The sequence below is a fragment of the Acartia tonsa genome, chromosome 15 (genome assembly GCF_053477335.1).
Source record: "Acartia tonsa isolate MP-2025a chromosome 15, ASM5347733v1, whole genome shotgun sequence".
Taxonomy (NCBI): domain Eukaryota; kingdom Metazoa; phylum Arthropoda; class Copepoda; order Calanoida; family Acartiidae; genus Acartia; species Acartia tonsa.
Window position 1 is genome coordinate 2346452 of NC_137274.1, and position 24929 is coordinate 2371380.

Consider the following 24929-nt stretch of genomic DNA (forward strand, 5'->3'; position numbering starts at 1 on the left):
GACCCGAAGACGAGTCAGTACATTCATGGTAAGTGAGAGAGAAACATGTTATTGTTATGTATATGTGATTGTGCAATGTACTTTTTATTTATAGTAAAAGTGTTTTGATAAATCAAGAAACATTCTCAAGTGAATTCTATTTCCTTTTAACTATACATTATCAACTATTCAATAATACTTTAAAGAATATTTGAATTGTAGAAAATCGTAAAGTTAAATTAAAACTACGCATCAAATTAAACCAAGTCAAGCTATCTTGAAAGGAAACTATGCATGGAAAATGGGAGTTCTATTAATTGAAAGGTTAGACTCTGTTTTATTAAGTATCAATGATCATATATTACTGAAATAAAGTAAATGTTTTAAATCCGGCAAAATACCCAAATTTAGTTTTAATCTGGCCATTACAACATAACATTATTTGCTTTAAACTTGCCGCCGAAAACGGGGTAACCTTTTCGACCCCTTAAAGTGGTCCTGGGAGTCATTCTACGGACTTGACCAAGAAATACTTTTTTCTAGAACTCCTAAAGCCCAACCAAAGTGGTTATCATTAGCAACCACGTAGGACGCACCATTACTTCGGTAGCGGCATATTTATATAAGGATTGATTTTTAGTTTTCAGCAAAGGACAAGATGTTGTATGAAAATCAAAAGATTAATATATGTATTTTTTGGACCTTATTTGTGCATTACTTTATTTTAGTAATATATGATATACAGTACATATAGTCCATCAGTGCGTCTGTTATATATGGGTTTTTAAAAACTATTTTGACACAAACCTTTTTACATTTCTATTAGCTAAGCATTTTGTTATTTACATTTACTATATATAAGAAACAAATATAAGAAATGTTTGGATAACGAACTTGCATAATATATAATACAAAGTAGGACGATGTCTGTCTGTCCGTCTGTCCGTCTGACCGTCTGTCCGTCTGTCTGTCTGTCCCTTAAGATCTCGGTAACCACTGAACCGATCGGATTCTACTCTTCAGGGTATCTACCTATTGGTCCTGTGGTGGTTTTAAGCTATTTTCTTGGGGGGTGGGACACCCCCAACCCCCCCAAAAACTAAAAAAAACCACCCCCCAAAAATTTTTTTTTTACATTTTTTGTAAAATCTCAGTAACTGCTGAACAAATTGGGCTCTACCCTTCTGGGAATATACCTACTGGTCCTCTGGTGGTTTTAAGCTATTTTCTTGGGGAGAGGGACACCCCATCCCCCCAAAAATAAAAAAATCCTAACTTCCAATTTTTTTTTTTTTTTTTTACTTTTGTAAACAAAAACCAGTAATTGGGGTGGGGGAACCCTGCTGCACCATGGGGCGAAGCCCCCATGAAACCCCCCCCCCCCTCAAAAAAAAAAAATTTTAATTATTTTTTTTTACAAATTTTAATTTTTGTGTATGCGAACAACCTAGGTTTAATTTTTACGAATTGAAATTTTTGTGTATACAGCAAGCAACCTGGGTTTAATTTGTAAGAATTGAAATTTTTGTGCATAAAGTGCACAACCTGGGTTTAATTTTACCACAGAGTAATTTAACAAAGAATAATTTTTTTGAATATTTCTATATAGGAGGGTTGACTTCCCATTACTTCATAGGGCGAAGCCCCTAGAGGCTAGGGGCGAAGCCGCTAGTACTATAAATAGGTTAATGTTTGGTACTTAAAACGTTTGATGTACATGTACGAGCAAAAAAGAAGGGAGGTGTCATTGGACTATAAATTACACTGGTACCCAAAGTTTTATGTTGGTTATTTCTCGCACCGTATTATAAACGGCTTTCCACAGATATAGAATGTACAATTACAAGATTTAAACTATTTTTTTAGCCCCGAGCCGGCTAAAAAACTGGTTTTAATCTTATGATTGTACATTCTATATCCGTAGAAAGCTGGATATAATTCAGTGCTAGACATAGTTTTTTCATATGGATGAGTATATGTGGTGGTACTTTCCCCAAAAATAGTTATTAACCTTCCCAGGACCTATGAGAAGCTACCCTGTAAAAAAGAACCCAATCGGTTCAGTGGTTAGCGAGATCCTTCATTACAAATAGACAGACAGGCAGACATTGATCTACTTTGTATTATATATTACTAGCGGCTCTGCCCCTAGAGGCCTCTAGGGGCATTTGAGGAGGGGGGAGTTGAATCTCAAAACATATTTTTTAATTTAGATTCTTTTTAAAAAGTAAAAAAATTTTTATTAGAGTGGGGGGGGGGGGTCCCGCCACCCGACCCCATTTTTTAATTTATTTTTTTTAAAAATAATTTTCTTTTTTTTAGGGCGGGTAATTTTTTTTCTAGGGGCGATTTATTTTAGGAGGGTTGTGTTATAAACTTTTCCGTGACCTATGCGAAGCTACCCTGTAAAGGAGAACCCGATCGGTTCAGCGGTTAGTGAGATCCTTCGGTACAGACACACAGACAAACACACATCCTGTTACTTTATTGTAAGGATATGATTATATAAAAAAATAATTATTTATCGCATCATAATATTCAGCTTTCTACAGATATTAAATCTAAAAAATTTTAAGATTAAAACCAGTTTTGTAAGCTCTGATTGGTCGTAGGCCCTGGCTAACAAAACTTATTTTAATTTTAGGATAATTTTATTTTATTACTCGTGGAAAACAGTTTGTAATACTTTGCTATCATTATTTTTCAGTATGGATTAGAACCGGTTCTAATCCAGGGGATTATAATCGAAACGCGGGAATAACAATTTTATAATTGTACATTTTTATATCCGCAGAAAACTGTTTATTATAAGATGCGATAAACAACTATTCCATTAAGTAGGGATCTAAATGGATAAGACAATGGCCAATAAATTAATAGACATTCCCAATTTTCATACACAAAAATACCCCTTCTATAGAATACGATCAGTGGGTGAAACGTTTGGACACTCAACTTAATTAACCAACCAATCAAAATACCCCTGTCTTTTACCAATAGTGGTTGAAACGTTTGGACACTATACTAATAAATTTATCAATCAAAATTTAAAATCAAGTCCCCAAAGTTGTTGAGCCAACGAATAAGAAAACGTTATTATTAAACCTTGGGGACTAGTGTAATAAACAGGTCATTGTCCCTACTCTCTCTGTCCAGTATGGCTGTGAATTTAATTAATTTCCGCGATATAAAAAAATAAAAACCATTTCTGAGAAACTCTTAAAATTATGTATAATGTCGTTTTATAGATAACTTTCCACCAATAATAAATTTTTTTACCAGAACCAACAATTCTTGAATTAATCTTGTAATAAAAGTTTTTTTATCCCTGGAAAGTGCCTTTAAAACGATGTGATAGATAATAATTCACCAGGGAGGTAGGGGTCATTGGGCTGTTAATTACACAGATAACCAAAGTTTTATAACCACATTACCTTAATTGTTGCTTAGAAACAATAAAATTGTCTTAATATAAAAAGCCTCGCCAAATTAACGTTCAGACTTTCTGATAACGATTACAGGGTGCTACTGTCCTTCTCATGTTATTATAGACATAATTTATTTAATTTTTCGTCCATTGTTCCCTCCCTGTAGACAACTTTTACTCTACCCAGGGAGGTAGGGAACACTGAACTGCAAATTACCTTCTTAGCTGGCAAAAACCTCTAGGTACTTTAATTTAAGTTTATCGCCACCAGGGATCTAAAGGGATAAGACAATAGCCGATAGATTCATTTACATTCCTAAAAATACCCCATCTGTAAGTCCCCAAAGTTGTTAAGCAATCAAAAATTAAAACGTTATTATAAAACTTCGGGAATTAGAGAATGAGGGGACTGTTTATTACACTAGTCCCCAAAGTTTTAAGATATCGTTTTCTTATTCGCTGGCTCAATAACTTTGGGGACTTTTATTAGATTTTGAATGGTTAGGTTATTAAGTATAGCTGTGTTTAAACCAACCAATCAAAATTCAGTAAAGGTCCCCAAAGTTGTTAAACCAACAAATAAGAAAACGTTATTATAAAACTTTGGGAACTAGCAAAGAGATAGGTACAATGTTTATTACACTAGTCTCCAAAGTTTTACGATAAAGTTTTCTTATTCGCTGGCTCAACAACTTTGGGGACTTTTATTAGATTTTAAAAGTCCTTAAAGTTGTTAAGTTAACGAATAAGAAAACGATATTATAAGACTTTGGTAATGTGGACAATGGGCTGTTTATTACACTAGTCCCCAAACTTTTACTATAACGTTTTCTTATTCACTGGCTTAATAACTTTGGGGACTTTTATTGAATCTTAAATGGTTAGGTTATTAAGTGTAGTAGTGGTTAAACCAAAAAATCAAAATTCAGTAAAAGTCCCCAAAGTTGTTAAACCAACAAATAAGAAAAAGTTATCATAAAACTTTGGGAACTAGCAAAGAGAGAGGTACAATTTTTATTACACTAGTCTCCAATGAATAAAAAAATGTTATTATAAGACTTCGGAAATAAGGGTGGACAATGGGCTGTTTATTACACTAGTCCCCAAAGTTTTACATTTTCTTATTGTTAGCTTAATAACTTTGGGGACTTTTATTGGATTTTTAATTGTTACCTGGGCATCTATCCATCTTTCTTTTCCAATAACTATCTATCTTTCTTACTACCAATCTTATCTATCATTTCCATTAGGTATCTATCCATCTATCTCTCTTTTAACTATCTAACTTTACCACTATCTATCTTTTCTAGTATCTATCTATCTATCTTTCTCACTCTCAATCTATCTACTTATTAAGTGTTTGGACAAGAAACGTATAAAGATGAAGCAAGGAGAAACTCTGGCTCTTAATGAGAGGATTATGCTTAGCCTTGTCTCAACAGGAACATATTACAAATATTATCAGATAGACAGACAGATAGACAGACAGTACAGACAAACAGATAGACAGACAGATAGACAAACAGAAAGCTTAGCCTTGTGTTTACAGGAACTATATCAAACACTAGCGGCTACGCCCCTAGAGGCCTCTAGGGGGCACTTGAGGAGGAGAGAGCCGAATTTAATAACCCAATTTCTTATTTTAGATTTTAAAAAAAAATTTAAAAAAAAATTTTTTTTTTTGGGGGGGGGCGAAATTTTTTTTATTTTTTCGGGGGGGGGGGGGGGGATTGCCCCCCTCATTTTTAATTTTAGTAAAAAAATATTTAAAATTTTTTTTCGGGGGGGGATTTTTCATTTTTTGGGGGGGTTGGGTGTGTCCCACCCCCCAAGAAAATAGTTATAAACCTTCACGGGACCTATGAGAAGCTACCCTGTTAAGGAGAACTCGATCGGTTCAGCGGTTAGCGAGATCCTTCGGTACAGACACACAAACACACAAACACACAAACACATATACACACAAACACACAAACACACAGACAAACAGACATCCTGTTACTTTAGTATAAGGATTAGTGCATAGACAGATAGACAGACAGACAGATATATAGATAGATAGATAGATAGATAGATAGATAGATAGATAGATAGATAGATAGATAGATAGATAGATAGATAGATAGATAGATAGATAGATAGATGGATAGATAGATAGATAGATAGATAGATAGATAGATAGATAGATAGATAGACAGACAGACAGACAGACAGACAGACAGACAGACAGACAGACAGACAGACAGACAGACAGACAGACAGACAGACAGAGAGACAGACAGACAGACAGACAGACATCCTTTTTTTATGATTATCCTATTATTATTATTATTATTATGTCTCATATGTGAAATAAATAAATGTTATCTATGTTAAATATTGTTACATTGCATAATTCGTATTTATTATATTTAAGAACTGGGTTAGATTTAGACAATTTTTCTTTATTATATTATCTATTTCCATTATACTATATCCTTACTGGAAAAAGCAATTTTTGTGATCAATTTCTTACACATGTCTTCCAAATTTGCTTGTAAACACAGCAAAAACGAAGGAGGATTTAAGCAAGCAATCAACTGGAAAATTGCGTGTTTAAGTAAGGATTTCATAGCAAAATTGAAACATTTAAGTAGGAAATAAATCACAAAAATTGCTTGTCTAAAGAAGGATTTTGCACTTAAAAGGGAGGATTTAAGAAGCAATCAACCCTTAAAAATTGCTTGTTTAAGTAATGATTTCATATCAAAAATGGAAATTTTTCACAAAAATTGCTTGTTTTTAAGTAAGGATATTGCACCCAAAATGGAGGATTTAAGAAGCAATCAACCCTTAAAAATTGCTTGCTTATTCAGCAAAAATGGATGATCTAAATAGGCAATCAATCCCAAAATTTGCTTGTTTATGTAAGGATTTTGCACCTGAAAGAGAGGATTTAAGCAGCAATTAAACATAAAAATTGCTTGTATAGGCAAGGGTTTTTGCTGCAAAAACGGAGGATTTTGATAAGCAATCAAGAAAAATGGAAGATAAAAGTAGGCAATCAACCACAAAAAAATTGCCTGAAATGATTAAAATTTTAAATTAAAATAATACGGTTTAAAATCTTTACCTCTCAGACATTTACATCAAAAGCATCCAATTTTGCTGATTCTTATCAGACACCCTTATATTTAGGGGTTTATAGTGCAATAATCATTGTTAAAATCAGCAATTTACTTACCAAAATGTCTTGTTAGTCTGTTATTACCGATTTATGTACGACACTTTGTTGTAAAATGCGGATTTTCCCAATGTGAGCATGTCTGACTTAAATATGACAAAATGGCTTATCACTTGCAAAAAACAGATTAAGTGCTGATACAGAGTTTACTAGGGAATAGTTATTTATCGCATCGTAATATATACAATATAACAATAACAAACTTAATTCTAAAAAAAATCACCAAACCTGGGCGGTAATGTTTTTTAGCCAGCTACGGCCACACATTAACGTGCAAGTAATATTATATAGATTGTTCATTAAAGCCATATTGGATTAGTTATGTTTCACATCCTATCAAAGATAGCTTTCTGTTGATATTAATATAAACAAGGATTACAACATCCGTAAAAGCGAAACTCTGAAACGGTAGGACAAATGAACATAAACACTTGTAGAGTGTCAGAACCGAATAATCATGTCAATAGTCAACATGTTTAAAATGGACGTACGGACATTCTGGTGATGATTATAGAGTTACTACAATTTCCATATCGTACCTAAATACTACAGGAATCACCATGCCAAGTTTGAAATTGATAGGACAATTCTAACATGCCTAAAACAATGAAAAAAAGCTATTAGTTCCGGACAGATCGACACCCTAATTATAAAAAATCTTCGTTTTCAAAAATCAGATTAATCGGATTAATTATATCCTATAAAAACTTGTTAAAAAAAGTTAAAAATTGCATGTTTAAAATAGACGTATGGACATTCTGGTGTTGATTATAGAGTTGCTGCACTTTCTAAGTCATACCTAACTGTTATAAAAATCATCATACAAAGTTTGAAATCGATAGGACAATACTAACCTGTTTAAATTAACAAAAAAAAGCCAAGTACAGACGGACGTACGGACCGACCCTAATTACAGAAAAGCTTTGCTTTTAAAAAGGCTGCTGTGTGAGTATTTTATATCAAACTTAATTTGTTTATCTGTCTATTTAATAATCTATGATATATATTTAGAAATCAAATATTTTTGAGAAAATAAATCTTCCAAAATGTATGTGAAAAATCTTTGAAATATTTTTGTTATCTCAGAAAATTAAACATAGAAGGTTGTTCTGTTATAAAATGTTTTGCTTCATGGAATGAATCTTTATTGGGAAGCTGGTTTTTCTTTACTTTTCATACAGGTAAAATATTATAATAATTGGTGAATTCCTGCAAAGAGTCTAGTCGAACAAAGAAACCCGCTGAAAAAGGGTAGTTTTTTAGAGAGAGAAAAGCCAGTGAGCTGTTTGTTACACTAGTCCCTAAAGTTTAAAATAACATTATCTTATTCGTTGTCTAAATAGCTTTGAGAACATTATCCTGTATTTAAGCAGTTTTTAAAAGCGAAGCTTTTCTATAATTAGGGTCGGTCTAAGAGAATCGAGGTGAATTCCTTAAATGAGGTATAATCAGTAGTTAAGGTGTTTGTGGAGGAAATACATTTTTCTGTTAATTAGTTTTCTTAAATGCTAGTAATTAGGAACCTGGTGAGGTCATTCTGGTAAAAAGCTAATTTTTTCTTAGACTTTAACAAAGCAATAAAAAAGACAAAATAATTTTTCAAACACCCATAAAAGTAAATAAAGAAAATTTAACATTATATTAAATTCCATCTACAAAATTTATGCCTTGGAAAATCTGAAATAAAATTTAAACAATTATAAACAACTTTTAATAACTTTATTTATAAAAATAATAATGATACAAAAAAAGGATAAATTTACTAAAATTGGTTAAACACATAGGTAATTCTTTTTTAGTATAAAATATAAAACTAAAATACATTAAAAATTCACAGCCATTGAATGTATGTACACTTTAAAGACCTATTAGGGGATTTTTTCTCCCAGCTTCTTGAAATTCTTGTAATGCGGTTGAATTTATTATGCCTTTTGGTGAAAAAAACACTTTCAAAAGGGGACTATCCACGAACAAGAGCAAATGATTCTAAGTACCTTCCAGCATTGATCCTAAGTATTTTCTGTCAGAATATAATAGGTCACCATATATCATTAATGTATTGATGAGAAAATTTATGTTTCACCATATTTTTTTAGGTATTTTAATTGATTTTGAAAACTTTTATGAAGCTAATTCTTTTAATAAAATGGATATTTGATGATACATATGCGAATACTCGTGTTATATAGCATTAATTTAAACATACATATGAGATATAGTAAATGTGCTTTTAACTTTTTAAATTTTTTTCATTTGACAACATGGACAATTAAAGACACCCCGAACTCAACAAAACGTTTGATAGAATTTTGACTAAAAAACCTGAACATTTTTTTACTTTTCTTCAACCTGAAGTGGTGAAACATAAATTTTCTCGTCAATATATTAATTATTAATGGTGAACTATTATATTCTGAAAGAAAATACTTAGGATCAATGCTGGAAGGTACTTAGAATCACGTGCTCTTGTTCGTGGATAGTCCTCTTTGATACATTTATACTATGCCCAGTAATTTTTAGGCCCCCTTTATGGGGGTCAAAAATTAATTGCAACAAAACTTCTTGAGAATTGGCCAACTTTTTAGAAGTTTGTAGAGATTTTCTTAATCTATAAACAAGTTACTTTGATCCTGATTCTACTCCTAAAGTTTTTTTTCTGGAATTACCATGAAGCAGTAGTTTTCATGCAATAAATTTTTAACACCACCATAAGGGGGGCTTAAAAATTTCAAAGTGAAATTACTGGGCGAAATACTTGTCCAAAATGGTTATAATTTTTACACATGCTTTTTCACCAAAATACATAACAGATGCAACTGCAATACTTGGATTTTAAGAAAGTCAGGGGAAAAAAATCCTCATAAAAAGAGCCATAACATGTCCTGTCTCTGTCTGTATCTGAATGAATATTTGTCTGTCTGTTTATTTATTTGTCTCTGTCTCTAGACAATATATTCTCCTTGGTCTCCAGACAGAAGACGTTTAGCTGAGCATGTTGAGTTGGATGGAGTGTGGGAGCCATGGTGATGCTGATGATGGGCAGTAGCGCTACGGTTGTTATGGTGCAGGGCTGGAGGTTGTAGACCTGCATCCAGTACATGTGCTGGAAACCCTAAAGAAAAGACGTTAAAACAGACGTTAAAAATGTACCTACGGCTGCTATGTCATAAATAGTGAATAGAGTAGGGGGAATGCCTTGGCCTGTAAACATGCACAACTCATGCACAGTTAGGACTTCTTAGACAAAGTTTGTGCAATCAAAGGGTTGGATGTCTGACGGATGTCACTTAACCTAATATGTTTTGGTGTCAAGAGTATGGCATCCAATTACAAGCAGATAATGCTCTGGAGGTAAGGTATCAAGTATAAGTACCTGGACTAGATCTGGCTGCTGGCTGTCCTGCTGCTACTGGTGTGGAGGAATGGTGGAACTGCAGGTGAAACAGGTTTGCTGTAGCAGCAGACGGAGGTCCTGGGTCCAGGGTGTGGTAGATGTGATTATTGTCAATACTAGAAATAAGAATTTTAATTATATTCAAGATGTACATACACACACAAAAAAGTAATCAACAATGTCCCAACCCCCATGAGAAAAAAGCTTAAAACCACCACAGGACCAGAAGGTCTAGAGCCCAATTAGTTCAGCGGTGTTACAGAGATCTTAAGCTTCAGACAGACAGACATCAAGCTACTATGAATTATAGATATTAAATACCTGTGGTAGGTGTGCTCCGAGCCAGCAGTGCCCCCACCACCAGAGACAGCATACACAGAGTGGAGGGGGGACACAGCTGTCATTGTTGTTGTGTCTGTACTGTGGTCTGTCTCTACACAATTATGACCTAAACACATACATAAAATTAAATTATATTTACCTAGGTACCAAAAAAAAAAAAAATAATAAGTAATGATCAGTTTCTCTGTAGGAAATTGGGTCACATTTTAAAGAAGAAAAAAAACAAGATCTAAAGCTTAAGACAGACAGACATCAAGCTACTTTGCTTTATCAATAATATTTTACCTGAGTTGATGTAGTTTGTTGCCAGCAACTCTATCCTGGCAGGGTATGGCATCACAGGTTGGTACAGATTGCCTGCAGCAGGGTTCTGTTGTTGCTGTTGCAGGGTTCCTCTCATAGTCACAGACCTGTGGAAAGTCAGGTACACAGGTTCTGGTAGAAAATATCTCAGTTTGCTCCAGAAGTTGGGATCCTGCCAGTGGACGCATGGTGAGTCTTCTCTAAGGTTTCTCAACTCCGGTGCTGCTGACAGCAGGTCATCAACAGCATGATCTGCATCCAGCTGCTGCTCAACCTGGATGAACACAACCTTGGTGTTGTTGTCTTTGATGGCCTTCATAAATGATGGACGGATGTTGACCCACTGGGTGGCCAGGTACGCCCTGCTCAACACTATAACAGCTCTGGTTGATGTCTCTACAGCTACTGACACTGTGTCTGCCAGTGGTGTGGTGGGAGGAAAATCTCTCTGGTGCAGGCACAGCCTGTAGGAAGTGGCACCATGCTCCAGGTTGGCCGCCAAACTGCCCTCCACAAGGTCACCATCTTCAGGAGCATAGCTGATGAAAACATCAAAAAGTTTATCATTTGATGTAGAGTAGACGGAGCCTGCATTGTTGTCACTGCATGCTCTGTCACCAGTAGCTGTACCAGCAATAGCAGACATGCCTGAGACCGCTGTACCAGCAGCTGATCTCCTTGTCTTGGACACACCACCAACAAACCATGATCTGATGGTCTTGCGGAAGGTGAAGGTGAGCAGGTAGCCAATGACAAGAATTAAAACAACCAGCAGAACACTGACAAGTATGGGTGTATAGTCTTTGATACTGCCTATAGTTGATACAGTAGTACCACCACCACCACCACTAGTAGTTGTACTTGGCTTTAGAACTCCTGATGTTGTACACGCTACAGTTGACATTACAGACAAAGCTTCTGCACCTGCTGTTGTCACACATTTGACAGAACTTTCTGTCAAATCCACAATTTTGCCAGCAAACTTTTGCCTGAACTGTAGAAAAGGCCTAACATATCCACACTCACAGGTCCATGAGTTGCGGCCCAGATATAAATGACTCAACAATGGATTATTCAGCTGCCAGACTGGGAAGCTTGTCAGCAAGTTGCCATCCAGCCGCAAGACTGTCAGGTCTCTCAGCCCTGCAAATGTTTGTGCAGCAATGCTGGTTAGAAAATTGTTTTGTAGGTACAGCTGTTGAAGCTTGGCCAGGCCTGTAAATTCATTTCCTGCCAGAGTCTTGATCTGATTGTCCTCCAGATGTAACACTGACACCTAGAAAGATAATTTATAATGTGAATATTTTAGCCTCAAAAAAACCTTAAGATAAAAAAAACAATAACCAAAAAACGCTACTGACAGCTGTTCATAGTGTCCTTGCTTAATTAAACAATAAATATCAACAGACAAACCACTGAAGACCACTCATATGACAATACAAATGACAAGAAAGTAGGTATTAATAAAGAAATTTTTTCTGTATGAAAATATCTTACCTCTGTTAGCCCTTCAAATGAATAGTTGGTTACTCTAACAATCATACTGTTATTTAAATACACAGCTCTCACCCTCCTGCGCCCAATAAAGCCTGGATTGGCCAGCTCTGTCATGTTGTTACCGTCCAGGTAGACAGCTGTTGCATCCATGGGTATGAGCGGGGGCACGTCCATGTGACCACGACCAGAGCACTGGATCACATTGTTGGTCCATGAGTTGTCATGATAGCAGGAGCATCCCTCTGGGCACTGCATACGACAGTCACAGGCAAAAAAGTCGCAGCAGTAGCACTGGGGGATACAATGGGCATCGTACTCACACACAAACTGGTCACTGCGCATGTGCAGCAGGGGCACACTGCTGCTGCCATTTTGTTGTTGGACTGTCACATGGTTGTTGTTGTTGTAGCTGCTGCTGTCTTGTCTTGGCGGGGGGAAACTGGAAGGGGAGGAGGACATGAGGAATGAGGAAGACGAGCTGGTGGTGGAGCACATAATTGTATCAAGGTCCAGAATTCTGGGGTAGGATCCTGTGCCCCGCAGTTGGTTCACATTTTTCAGCCACTCTAGCTCACAGTCACAGGACCAGGGGTTACCACCCACCAGAAACTCGGGGGCAGACTCGCCTGAAACAGGAAAATATGAAATAGAATGAGTGAGAGGGAGGGAGAGAAAATGAGAGAGAGTGAAAGAGTGAGGGAAATGGAAATTTAATTTAAGTTCATATTAAAAAATTAAAAAAAAACTCTGGAATGGGGTCCAGCTCCAACCTAAAATCAAGAAAACTCAACATATTTTTTTGCCAAGTTTATTCATTATGAGATAAGGTTGGCACTTAGCTAGTTTTCAAAATATTTATAGAAAATGATGAAAAGTTTAGACATGGTCCTTGTCTTAACCTAACCTAACCTATATCATGTCAAACAGCTGGCTGTTCCATTATATACTCTCCAAAACCAAGGTTTAGTAAGTAACTGCAAATTAGTTTCAATCTGAGTTAAGGTTGTCACTTAGCTACTTTTCAATATATATAGAGAAAACTTTATAATCATGGGAGGGGACAATAGATTGTATATAAAATTCTGGTACCCAAAGTTTTATAATCATGGGAGGGGATATTAGACTGTATATTATTCTGGTATCCAAAGTTTTATAATCATGGGAGGTATATTAGACTGTATATTATTCTGGTACCCAAAGTTAATAATCATGGGAGGGTATAGTAGACTATATAATATATTTTCAATATATATAACGAAAAATCTGGTTCCGAATGGGTATGGTACAGGTAGAAAATGGTAAAAACCATACAGGGTCTTACATCCCCTTACTCAACCTAACCTAGCCTAAACAGGCCTATTTAAGTAACAATTTAAACTTTTTAATATATATATATAAAGAAAATAATGGAGAGTTACATGGCTAGTTTGTAGGTCCATGTTTTAACCTAACCTAACCTATATCATGTCAAACAAATGGCTGATCCATTATACACTCATCAAAACCAAGGTTTAGAAAATAATTGTAGATGAGATTCATTATGAGTTAAGGTTGGCACTTTTCAATATATATAAAGAAAAGACTGGTTACTACAGGGAATGGTACAGGTAGAAAAGTGTAACAACCAAACAGGGTCTCACATGCCCCTACTCAACCTAACCTAGCATAAACAGGCCATAAAAGTAACAATTTATTCAAGTTTTGTGTAAGTAACTCCACGTGAGATTCATTATGAGTTAAGGTCGGCACTTAGCTACTTTTAAATATATATAAAGAAAATTATGGAAAGTTTAGACATGTTTCATTAGGTTACATGGCTAGTTTGTAGGTCCTTGACATTACCATTATACACAGTTTAAAACCAAGGTTTAATAAGTAACTGCACATGAGATTCATTATGAGATAAGGTTGGCACTTAGCTAGTTTTCAAAATATTTATAGAAAATGATGAAAAGTTTAGACATGGTCCTTGTCTTAACCTAACCTAACCTATATCATGTCAAACAGCTGGCTGATCCATTATATACTCTCCAAAACCAAGGTTTAGTAAGTAACTGCAAATGAGATTCATTATGAGTTAGGGTTGGCACTTAGCTACTTTTCAATATATATATAGAAACAAATGGTTCTGAATTAAACCAATCCTAAACAACCAAACAGGGTCTCACACACCCCTACTCAACCTAACCTAGCCTAAACAGGCCATACAAGTAACCATTTATTCAAGCTTTGTGTAAGTAACTCCACGTGAGATTCATTATGAGTTAAGGTTGGCACTTAGCTACTTTTAGATATATATATAGAAAAGGATGGAGAGTTTAAATTTGATTCATTTGGTGACAGGATGGTTCATAGGTCCATATGTTAACCTATCCTAACCTATATAATGATAAACAGCCGACTAGTCCATCAATATATCTACTTCTAGTCATAGGTATAGTATTATTAGAATAGGACCTTATATGCTAGCTTGTGATACTCTACTAAATATATCTATTTCTAGTCATAGGTATAGTATTATTAGAATAGGACCTAATATGCTAGCTTGAGACACCTCTACTAAATATATCTATTTCTAGTCATAGGTATAGTATTATTAGAATAGGACCTAATATGCTAGCTTGAGATACTCTACTAAATATATCTAAATCTAGTCATAGATATAGTATTATTAGAATAGGACCTAATATGCTAGCTTGAGACACTCTACTAAATATATCTACTTCTAGTCATAGGTATAGTATCATTAGAATAGGACCTAATATGCTAGCTTGAGATACTCTACTAAATATATCTATTTCTAGTCATAGGTATAGTATTATTAGAAGAGAACCTAATATGCTAGCTTGTGATACTCTACTAAATATATCTACTTCTAGTCATAGGTATAGTATTATTAGAATAGGACCTAATATGCTATCTTGAAACACCTCTACTAAATATATCTATTTCTAGTCATAGGTATAATATTATTAGAATAGGACCTAATATGCTAGCTTGAGACACCTCTACTAAATATATCTATTTCTAGTCATAGGTATAGTATTATTAGAATAGGACCTAATATGCTAGCTTGAGATACTCTACTAAATATATCTAATTCTAGTCATAGGTATAGTATTATTATAATAGGACCTAATATACAAGCTTCTGATACTCTACTAAATATATCTATTTCTAGTCATAGGTATAGTATTATTAGAATAGGACCCAATATGCTAGCTTGTGATACTCTACTAAATATATCTATTTCTAGTCATAGGTATAGTATTATTATAATAGGACCTAATATGTTATCTTGAGATACTCTACTAAATATATCTACTTCTAGTCATAGGTATAGTATTATTAGAATAGGACCTAATATGCTAGCTTGAGATACTCTACTAAATATGTCTACTTCTAGTCATAGGTATAGTATTATTAGAATAGGACCTAATATGCTAGCTTGAGACACTCTACTAAATATATCTACTTCAAGTCATAGGTATAGTATCATTAGAATAGGACCTAATATGCTAGCTTGAGATACTCTACTAAATATATCTAATTCTAGTGATAGGTATAGTATTATTAGAAAAGGACCTAATATGCTAGCTTGTGATACTCTACTAAATATATCTACTTCTAGTCATAGGTATAGTATTATTAGAATAGGACCTAATATGCTAGCTTGAGACACTCTACTAAATATATCTATTTCTAGTCATAGGTATAGTATTATTAGAATAGGACCTAATATGCTAGCTTGTGATACTCTACTAAATATATCTACTTCTAGTCATAGGTATAGTATTATTAGAATAGGACCTAATATGCTAGCTTGAGATACTCTACTAAATATATCTAATTCTAGTCATAGGTATAGTATTATTATAATAGGACCTAATATACTAGCTTGTGATACTCTACTAAATATATCTATTTCTAGTCATAGGTATAGTATTATTAGAATAGGACCTAATATGCTAGCTTGTGATACTCTACTAAATATATCTACTTCTAGTCATAGGTATAGTATTATTAGAATAGGACCTAATATGCTATCTTGAAACACCTCTACTAAATATATCTATTTCTAGTCATAGGTATAGTATTATTAGAATAGGACCTAATATGCTAGCTTGAGACACTCTACTAAATATATCTATTTCTAGTCATAGGTATAGTATTATTAGAATAGGACCTAATATGCTAGCTTGTGATACTCTACTAAATATATCTATTTCTAGTCATAGGTATAGTATTATTATAAAAGGACCTAATATGTTATCTTGAGATACTCTACTAAATATATCTACTTCTAGTAATAGTTATAGTATGTTTAGAATAGGACCTAATATGCTAGCTTGAGATACTCTACTAAATATATCTACTTCTAGTCATAGGTATAGTATTATTAGAATAGGACCTAATATGCTAGCTTGAGACACTCTACTAAATATATCTACTTCTAGTCATAGGTATAGTATCATTAGAATAGGACCTAATATGCTAGCTTGAGATACTCTACTAAATATATCTATTTCTAGTCATAGGTATAGTATTATTAGAATAGAACCTAATATGCTAGCTTGTGATACTCTACTTAATATATCTACTTCTAGTCATAGGTATAGTATTATTAGAATAGGACCTAATATGCTATCTTGAAACACCTCTACTAAATATATCTATTTCTAGTCATAGGTATAATATTATTAGAATAGGACCTAATATGCTAGCTTGAGACACCTCTACTAAATATATCTATTTCTAGTCATAGGTATAGTATTATTAGAATAGGACCTAATATGCTAGCTTGAGATACTCTACTAAATATATCTAATTCTAGTCATAGGTATAGTATTATTATAATAGGACCTAATATACTAGCTTGTGATACTCTACTAAATATATCTATTTCTAGTCATAGGTATAGTATTATTAGAATAGGACCTAATATGCTAGCTTGTGATACTCTACTAAATATATCTATTTCTAGTCATAGGTATAGTATTATTATAATAGGACCTAATATGTTATCTTGAGATACTCTACTAAATATATCTACTTCTAGTCATAGGTATAGTATTATTAGAATAGGACCTAATATGCTAGCTTGTGATACTCTACTAAATATGTCTACTTCTAGTCATAGGTATAGTATTATTAGAATAGGACCTAATATGCTAGCTTGAGACACTCTACTAAATATATCTACTTCTAGTCATAGGTATAGTATCATTAGAATAGGACCTAATATGCTAGCTTGAGATACTCTACTAAATATATCTAATTCTAGTCATAGGTATAGTATTATTAGAAAAGGACCTAATATGCTAGCTTGTGATACTCTACTAGATATATCTACTTCTAGTCATAGGTATAGTATTATTAGAATAGGACCTAATATGCTATCTTGAGACACTCTACTAAATATATCTAAATCTAGTCATAGGTATAGTATTATTAGAATAGAACCTAATATGCTAGCTTGTGATACTCTACTAAATATATCTACTTCTAGTCATAGGTATAGTATTATTAGAATAGGACCTAATATGCTATCTTGAAACACCTCTACTAAATATATCTATTTCTAAAATATTTTTTCAATATATATAAAGAAAATCTAGTTCTGAATGGGTATGGTACAGGTAGAAAACGGTAATAACCAAACATGGTCTCACAACCCCTTACTCAACCTAACCTAGCCTAAACAGGCCAATACAAGCAACCATTTCAGATGAGATTTATTATGAGTTAGGGTCGGGACTTAGCTACTTTTCAATATATATATAGAAAATGTTGAAGAGTTTAGATATGATTCATTAGGTGATATGGCTGGTTCGTAGGTCCATGTCTTAACCTAACCTATCCTATATCATGTCAAACAACTGGCTGATCTATTATATACTCTCCAAAACTAAGGTTTAGTAAGTAACTGCAAATGAGTTTCATTATGAGATAAGATTGACACTTCAATATATATAAAAAAATGTTGAAGAGTTTAGACATATTTCTTAGGTGATGAGGATGGTTTGTTGATCTGTGTCATGTCATAATACTGGCTGGTCCATTATACACTCTCCAAGGTTTAGTAAGTAACTGCAAATGAGATTCAATCTGAGTTAAGGTTGGCTACTTTTAAATATATATAAAGAAAAGTTTAAAATCATGGGAAGGGACAAGAGATTGTACATAAAATTCAGGTACCCAAAGTTTTAACAAGATGAGAATAGGATAGGACCTAATATGCTAGCATGAGTCACTCTACTAAATATATCTACTTCTAGTCATAGGTATAGTATCATTAGAATAGGACCTAATATGCTAGCATGGGATGCTCTACTAAATATATCTACTTCTAGTCATAGGTATAGTATTAATAGAATAGGACCTAATATGCTAGCATGAGATACTCTACTAAATATATCTACTTCTAGTCATAGGTATAGTATTAATAGAATAGGACCTAATATGCTAGCATGAGATACTCTACTAAATATATATACTTCTAGTCATAGGTATAGTATTATTAGAATAGGACCTAATATGCTAGCATGAGATACTCTACTAAATATATCTACTTCTAGTCATAGGTATAGTATTATTAGAATAGGACCTAATATGCTAGAATGGGACTCTTCTACTAAATATATACATATAATCAATTACACAATCAATAAACACTTTTGAGCATAACTAAGGTTTAGTATGAGTTCCAGTTAGTGTCTATTTTTGTGAAAGAACATGCACTTTACAACCTCAGACAATGCCCAAAACTAAGTTTCAGTATGAGTTTCAATATGAGTGTCTATTTGTGTGAAACAACTGTTTGGTACCTTAGACACTGCCCAAACCAAGTTTTAGTATAAGTTCAAATCTGAGTGTAAATTTTTTTAAGGAAAAAAATGGTATTGTACAGTAGAGACCAGAACTTAACAACTGACATTGGTCTCTCAAGCACTTACTCAACAGGCCAATATAAGTAGCCATTTTTGCAACATTTGCCAAAACCATTGTAAAAAAACACTTTTTAGCATGACTGTAGATACAGCATTGTTGCTTGAGGTAGACAAATGGTTTTGCATTAGCCTATGGCCTACAACTATGTTATCATGAGTAAGGCCTGCAGCCACCATTTATATGCCCAATGTGCAGCCAAACCTGGCTTACAAATGAGCGGGCAGTTGTGTCCTGAATTATAAGATGTGGAGGCTGGTTCGTTGGTCTAACCTACATCATTTCAAACAACTGTCTGGTCTACTAAACAGTATCCCAAACTATTTCTATGCCTAATGGTCAGTCAAACATTAGGTATTCTTCAAGCTTTGCCATAATAAATGTAAATCTGTAAAATTATGTTTGATAAAAATTTGTTCTGTAAAAATTTGGGTATGCCAATATTTAAACTTTGTAATATGATATGTGGTATATTTAATTTGTAATGATTATAATCTATTATAAACAACTTATAGGGCTTATCTTTATTGTCCCCTTCTTAACCCAGCATAACTCATTTTAAACAGTCTTATAGGTTAATTAAATGCCTAACCTAACCCTTAGTAAACCATATTAAAAGTTTTCCAAATGCCTAACCCCTTTGGGATGCTTATTTGTTTTTTCATATCTTAACCTAACCTAACCTATTGTATTCAATCTTAAAGGTTTTCCAAATGTCTAACCCCTGCAGGGGGCTTATTCATTTATTCATATCTTATCCTAACCTAACCCTTTTAAAACCATCTTATAGGTTAATCAAATGCCTAACCCCAGCAGAGGGCTTATTTGTTTATTCATATCTTAACCTAAAATAATCCATTGTAAACCATCTTATAGGTTAATTAAATGCCCAACCTATGTAAAACAACTTATAGGTTTTTTACATGCCTAAACCCTGCAGACTTTATTTTTATTGTTACCTTCTTAACCAAGCTTAACCCATTGTAAACCATCTTATAGGTTAATTAAATGCCTAAACCCTTGGGGGACTTAGTTGTTTATTCATATCTTAATAACCTAACCTAATCCTTTGTGAACCATCTTATAGGTTGATTAAATGTCTAACCCCTGTGGGGGCCTGTTTCATGACCAGTTGCAGGCCTGTTTCATGCATATCTTAACCTAACCTAACCTTACCTTTTGTAAACCATCTTATAGGTTGATTAAATGCCTAACCCCTGCAGAGGGCTTAGTTGTTTATTCATATCTTAACCTAACCTAACCCTTTGTAAACCATCTTATAGGTAGATTAAATGTCTAACCCCTGTGGGGGCTTAGTTGTTTATTCATATCTTAACCTAACCTAACCCTCTGTAAACCAACTTATAGGTTAATTAAATGCCTAACTCCTGGGGGGGGGGGGCTTAGTTGTTTATTCATATATTAACCTAACCTAACCCTAACCCCTGCGGGGAGCTTATTTGTTTTTTCATATCTTAACCTAACCTAACTTATTGTATACCAACTTAAAGGTTTTCTAAATATCTAACCCCTGCAGGGGGCTTATTTGTTTATTCATATCTTAACCTAACCTAACCTATTGTATACAATCTTATAGGTTAATTAAATGCCCAACCCCTGCAGGAGGCTTATTTATTTTTTCATATCCTAACCTAACCTATTGTATACCATCTTATAGATTAATTAAATGTCTAACCCCTGCAGGGGGCTTATTTGTTTATTTATATCTTAACCTAACCTAAACTATTGTATACCATCTTATGAGTTAATTAAATGCCTAACCACTGCAGGGGGCTTATTTGTTAATGCATATCTTAATCTAACCTAACCCTCTGTAAACCATCTTATAGGTTAGTTAATTGCCTAACCCCTGGGGGGGGGGCTTATTTGTTTATTCATATCTTAACCTAACCTAAACCTCTGTACACCATCTTAAAGGTTAATTAAATGCCTAACCCTTGCAGGGGGCTTATTTGTTTTTTCATATCTTAACCTAACCTAACCCTACGTAAACCATCTTATAGGTTAATTAAATGCCTTACCCTTGCAGGGGGCTTATTTGTTTTTTCATATCTTAACCTAACCTAACCCTACGGAAACCATCTTATAGGTTAATTAAATGCCTAACCCCTTCGGGGAGCTTATTTGTTTATTTATATCTTAACCTAACCTAACCCTACATAAACCATCTTATAGGTTAATTAAATGCCTAACCCCTGCAGGGGGCTTAGTTGTTTATTTATATCTTAACCTAACCTAACCCTACATAAACCATCTTATAGGTTAATTAAATGCCTAACCCCTGCAGGGATTTATTTGTTTTCTCATATCTTAACCTAACCTAACCCTCAGTAAATCATCTTATAGGTTGATTAACCCTTTGTAAATTAAATGCCTAACCCCTGCAGGGGGTTTATTTGTTTTCTCATATCTAACCCTACGTAAACCATCTTATAGGTTAATTAAATGCCTTACCCTTGCAGGGGGCTTATTTGTTTTTTCATATCTTAACCTAACCTAACCCTACGTAAACCATCTTATAGGTTAATTCAATGCCTAACCCCTTCGGGGAGCTTATTTGTTTATTTATATCTTAACCTAACCTAACCCTACGTAAACCATCTTATAGGTTAATTAAATGCCTAATCCCTGCAGGGGGCTTATTTGTTTATTCATATCTTAACCTAACCTAACCCTACATAAACCATCTTATAGGTTAATTAAATGCCTAACCCCTGCAGGGATTTATTTGTTTTCTCATATCTTAACCTAACCTAACCCTCAGTAAATCATCTTATAGGTTGATTAACCCTTTGTAAATTAAATGCCTAACCCCTGCAGGGGGTTTATTTGTTTTCTCATATCTTAACCTAACCTAACCCTATGTAAACCATCTTATAGGTTAATTAAATGCCTAACCCCTGGGGGGGGGGGGCTTATTTGTTTATTCATATCTTAACCTAACCTAAACCTCTGTAAACCATCTTATAGGTTAATTAAATGCCTAACCCCTGGGGGGGGGGGGGCTTATTTGTTTATTCATATCTTAACCTAACCTAAACCTCTGTAAACCATCTTATAGGTTAATTAAATGCCTAACTCCTGGGGGGGGGGGGGGCTTAGTTGTTTATTCATATCTTAACCTAACCTAACCCTCTGTAAACCACCTTATAGGTTAATTAAATGCCTAACCCCTGGGGGGGGGGGGGGCTTATTTGTTTATTCATATCTTTTCCTAACCTAAACCTCTGTAAACCATCTTATAGGTTAATTAAATGCCTAACCCTTTTAATGTTTAATAAATATGATTGATTTATGCTTCGCTACTTATATTGTCATCCTTGTTTTTCTTTTCAACAGTTGACATATTAGTAACAACATTGTAAAGGAGTACTAATTTGGGCGAGGGATGGGGGAGGGGAGGTCTGTAAACCATCTTATAGGTTAATTAAATGCCTAACCCCTGGGGGGGGGGGGGGGCTTATTTGTTTATTCATATCTTTTCCTAACCTAAACCTCTGTAAACCATCTTATAGGTTAATTAAATGCCTAACCCTTTTAATGTTTAATAAATATGATTGATTTATGCTTCGCTACTTATATTGTCATCCTTGTTTTTCTTTTCAACAGTTGACATATTAGTAACAACATTGTAAAGGAGTACTAATTTGGGCGAGGGATGGGGGAGGGGAGGTCTGTAAACCATCTTATAGGTTAATTAAATGCCTAACTCCTGGGGGGGGGGGGGGGCTTAGTTGTTTATTCATATCTTAACCTAACCTAACCCTCTGTAAACCATCTTATAGGTTGATTAAATGCCTAACTCTTTTAATGTTTAATAAATATGATTGATTTATGCTTCGCTACTTATATTGTCATCCTTGTTTTTCTTTTCAACAGTTGACATATTAGTAACAACATTGTAAAGGAGTACTAATTTGGGCGAGGGATGGGGGAGGGGAGGTATGTGTTTGGATTCCAGTGCTTCTATGTGTGCGTGATGGAGCCTTTTAAGCGGGTTTTATAGTTAACAATGGACCATTCCATTCTGTCTTAAAATTGCCACCTTCCCCTGCCCCTTAGAAAAAAAATATTTTTCAAATTGTTCCTATTAAAACCAAATTTGAAATTGGGGGGGGGGGGAGGGTTAATTTTCCTCTTAAAACTTTAAGTGCCCTAGAGGCTTCTAAGGGGCGTAGCTACTAGTTTTAGAATAAAGAAAGAGAGGAATATCAATTTAAAAAAAATTATGTTTGATTCTTAAAAGTCTAACAATAATATTCAAGACTAGCTGCACTACTTATGTTTAAAATCAACCTTGTAGAGCTATAAAAATGTGTCAATCTGAATAGGCGGGATTTAGGACTTTTTAAAAGTAACCAATCACAGAAGACCTAGCTTCCCTCCAAAAGATTCTGGATTCTAATTGACTTTACAGCCCTTTAAATTTAATGTTGACACAGAAAAATTCTTGAAGGGGAGGAAGTTTAAAATTTAAACTATTTTCTTTTGGGATTAAAGGACTTTCTTATGTGGTAACATAAAAATACATATTAGGTACATATATTGAACTGACATCAAGACTTTTAAAATCTTTTCCCCATGTGAAAAAAATGAAATCATGATTTTTTGTCCTTTCAACAGGGGGGGGGGGGGGGTGCCCTTGGATAAGGAAGGTTATACTGTAAATAGTTCTTGTATTATAATCTTAATTAAGCAAATGGTTGGGGTCAGGTAGGCTTTAATCAAAATCAATCCATTTCAGATATAAAGTTTCCCTGAAAACAAAAATCTGATATTTTTTGCCCTTAGGGATATAGGATACGTCTATGATAACTTAACCTAACATCAATTAAAATTTGTCATTACATATTCCTGTCTTAGATGTTGATAAGATTTTATGACTTGTTTCCCATGTGTCAGGTACAGTAAATTAATCTAAATATTTTCTTCCAAAAAATAACGGATTTTCTCAATGTTTGAGTAAGCTTGAAAATATATAAAATTATTTAATTTTTAGGTTGTCAAGTGTAATTTTTATAACTTTCCCTTTTTTAACATATTTATGGGGATAATTAAAGTTGACATTTTCTCCAAAATACTTTTCATGAGTGGTGTGTCTATATTCCCCCCAATAGTTTCATTTTTGCTAGTTGTTAAAACAGTCTAAACTATACCTTCTACTTTGCTTCTCTTTCATCTTTGGACAATCCAACTTTTTTGTACTTTGTTATCATTACTTTAAGTCAGGTTAGATTAGGTTATATCAGTTATATTTGTAGCCCCGCTGGATTAGAAGCACCACAGATATATGCCCTGCAGGATTAGGCACCTCGCAGGGGGTTAGGTATTGAAGAAAAACCTACCCCAACCTTCATTTCAATTTATCATAAAATTAAATGGCGCCTCTCATAGGAAAGCACTCAATGCAATTAATTTTTATTTTTTACAAGAAACATGTGGAATTGTAGACACACCCTTATGAGTAAGAGAGAATGAATAGATAGATGGATGGGGGTGGGATGGAAGAAGGGTGAATTTTGTATTTTGTATCTCTACTCTGAGAGACCTTGCACCCCCCACCCAACCTCTTACACACACACACACACAAACACGTTCACATATAGGCATACCCACACACACACACTGCACTGTATATATATTTACAATAAAGAGGGGTGGTAAGGAAAGTAATACTTATACTAATAGAGGGGGGGGGGGAGAATAAGAGGGGTTTTTATATTATAATATAATAAAGGGGAACATACAGAATAAATGAAAGTGACTGAACTTGAAAAAAGGTGTGTATATTTCAC

The 24929-nt window shown here is 34.1% G+C and overlaps 2 protein-coding genes across 2 annotated transcripts in view; both read right to left on the minus strand.

Moving 5' to 3' along the window:
* The window catches only part of LOC145307367 (uncharacterized), a 181384-nt gene that overhangs the window by 66463 nt on the left and 89992 nt on the right, over positions 1 to 24929 (minus strand). The gene's annotated exons all lie outside the window — the stretch shown is intronic.
* LOC145307496 (toll-like receptor Tollo) lies at positions 8334 to 13704 on the minus strand. The gene is made up of 7 exons (XM_080149951.1): positions 13659 to 13704; positions 12166 to 12791; positions 10651 to 11944; positions 10345 to 10471; positions 10003 to 10139; positions 9455 to 9741; positions 8334 to 8521 (listed from the first exon to the last, which is right to left on the minus strand). The coding sequence occupies exons 1-6, from the start codon at positions 13702 to 13704 to the stop codon at positions 9572 to 9574; spliced, it is 2400 nt and encodes a 799-aa protein (XP_080006077.1). The 3' UTR covers positions 8334 to 8521; positions 9455 to 9571.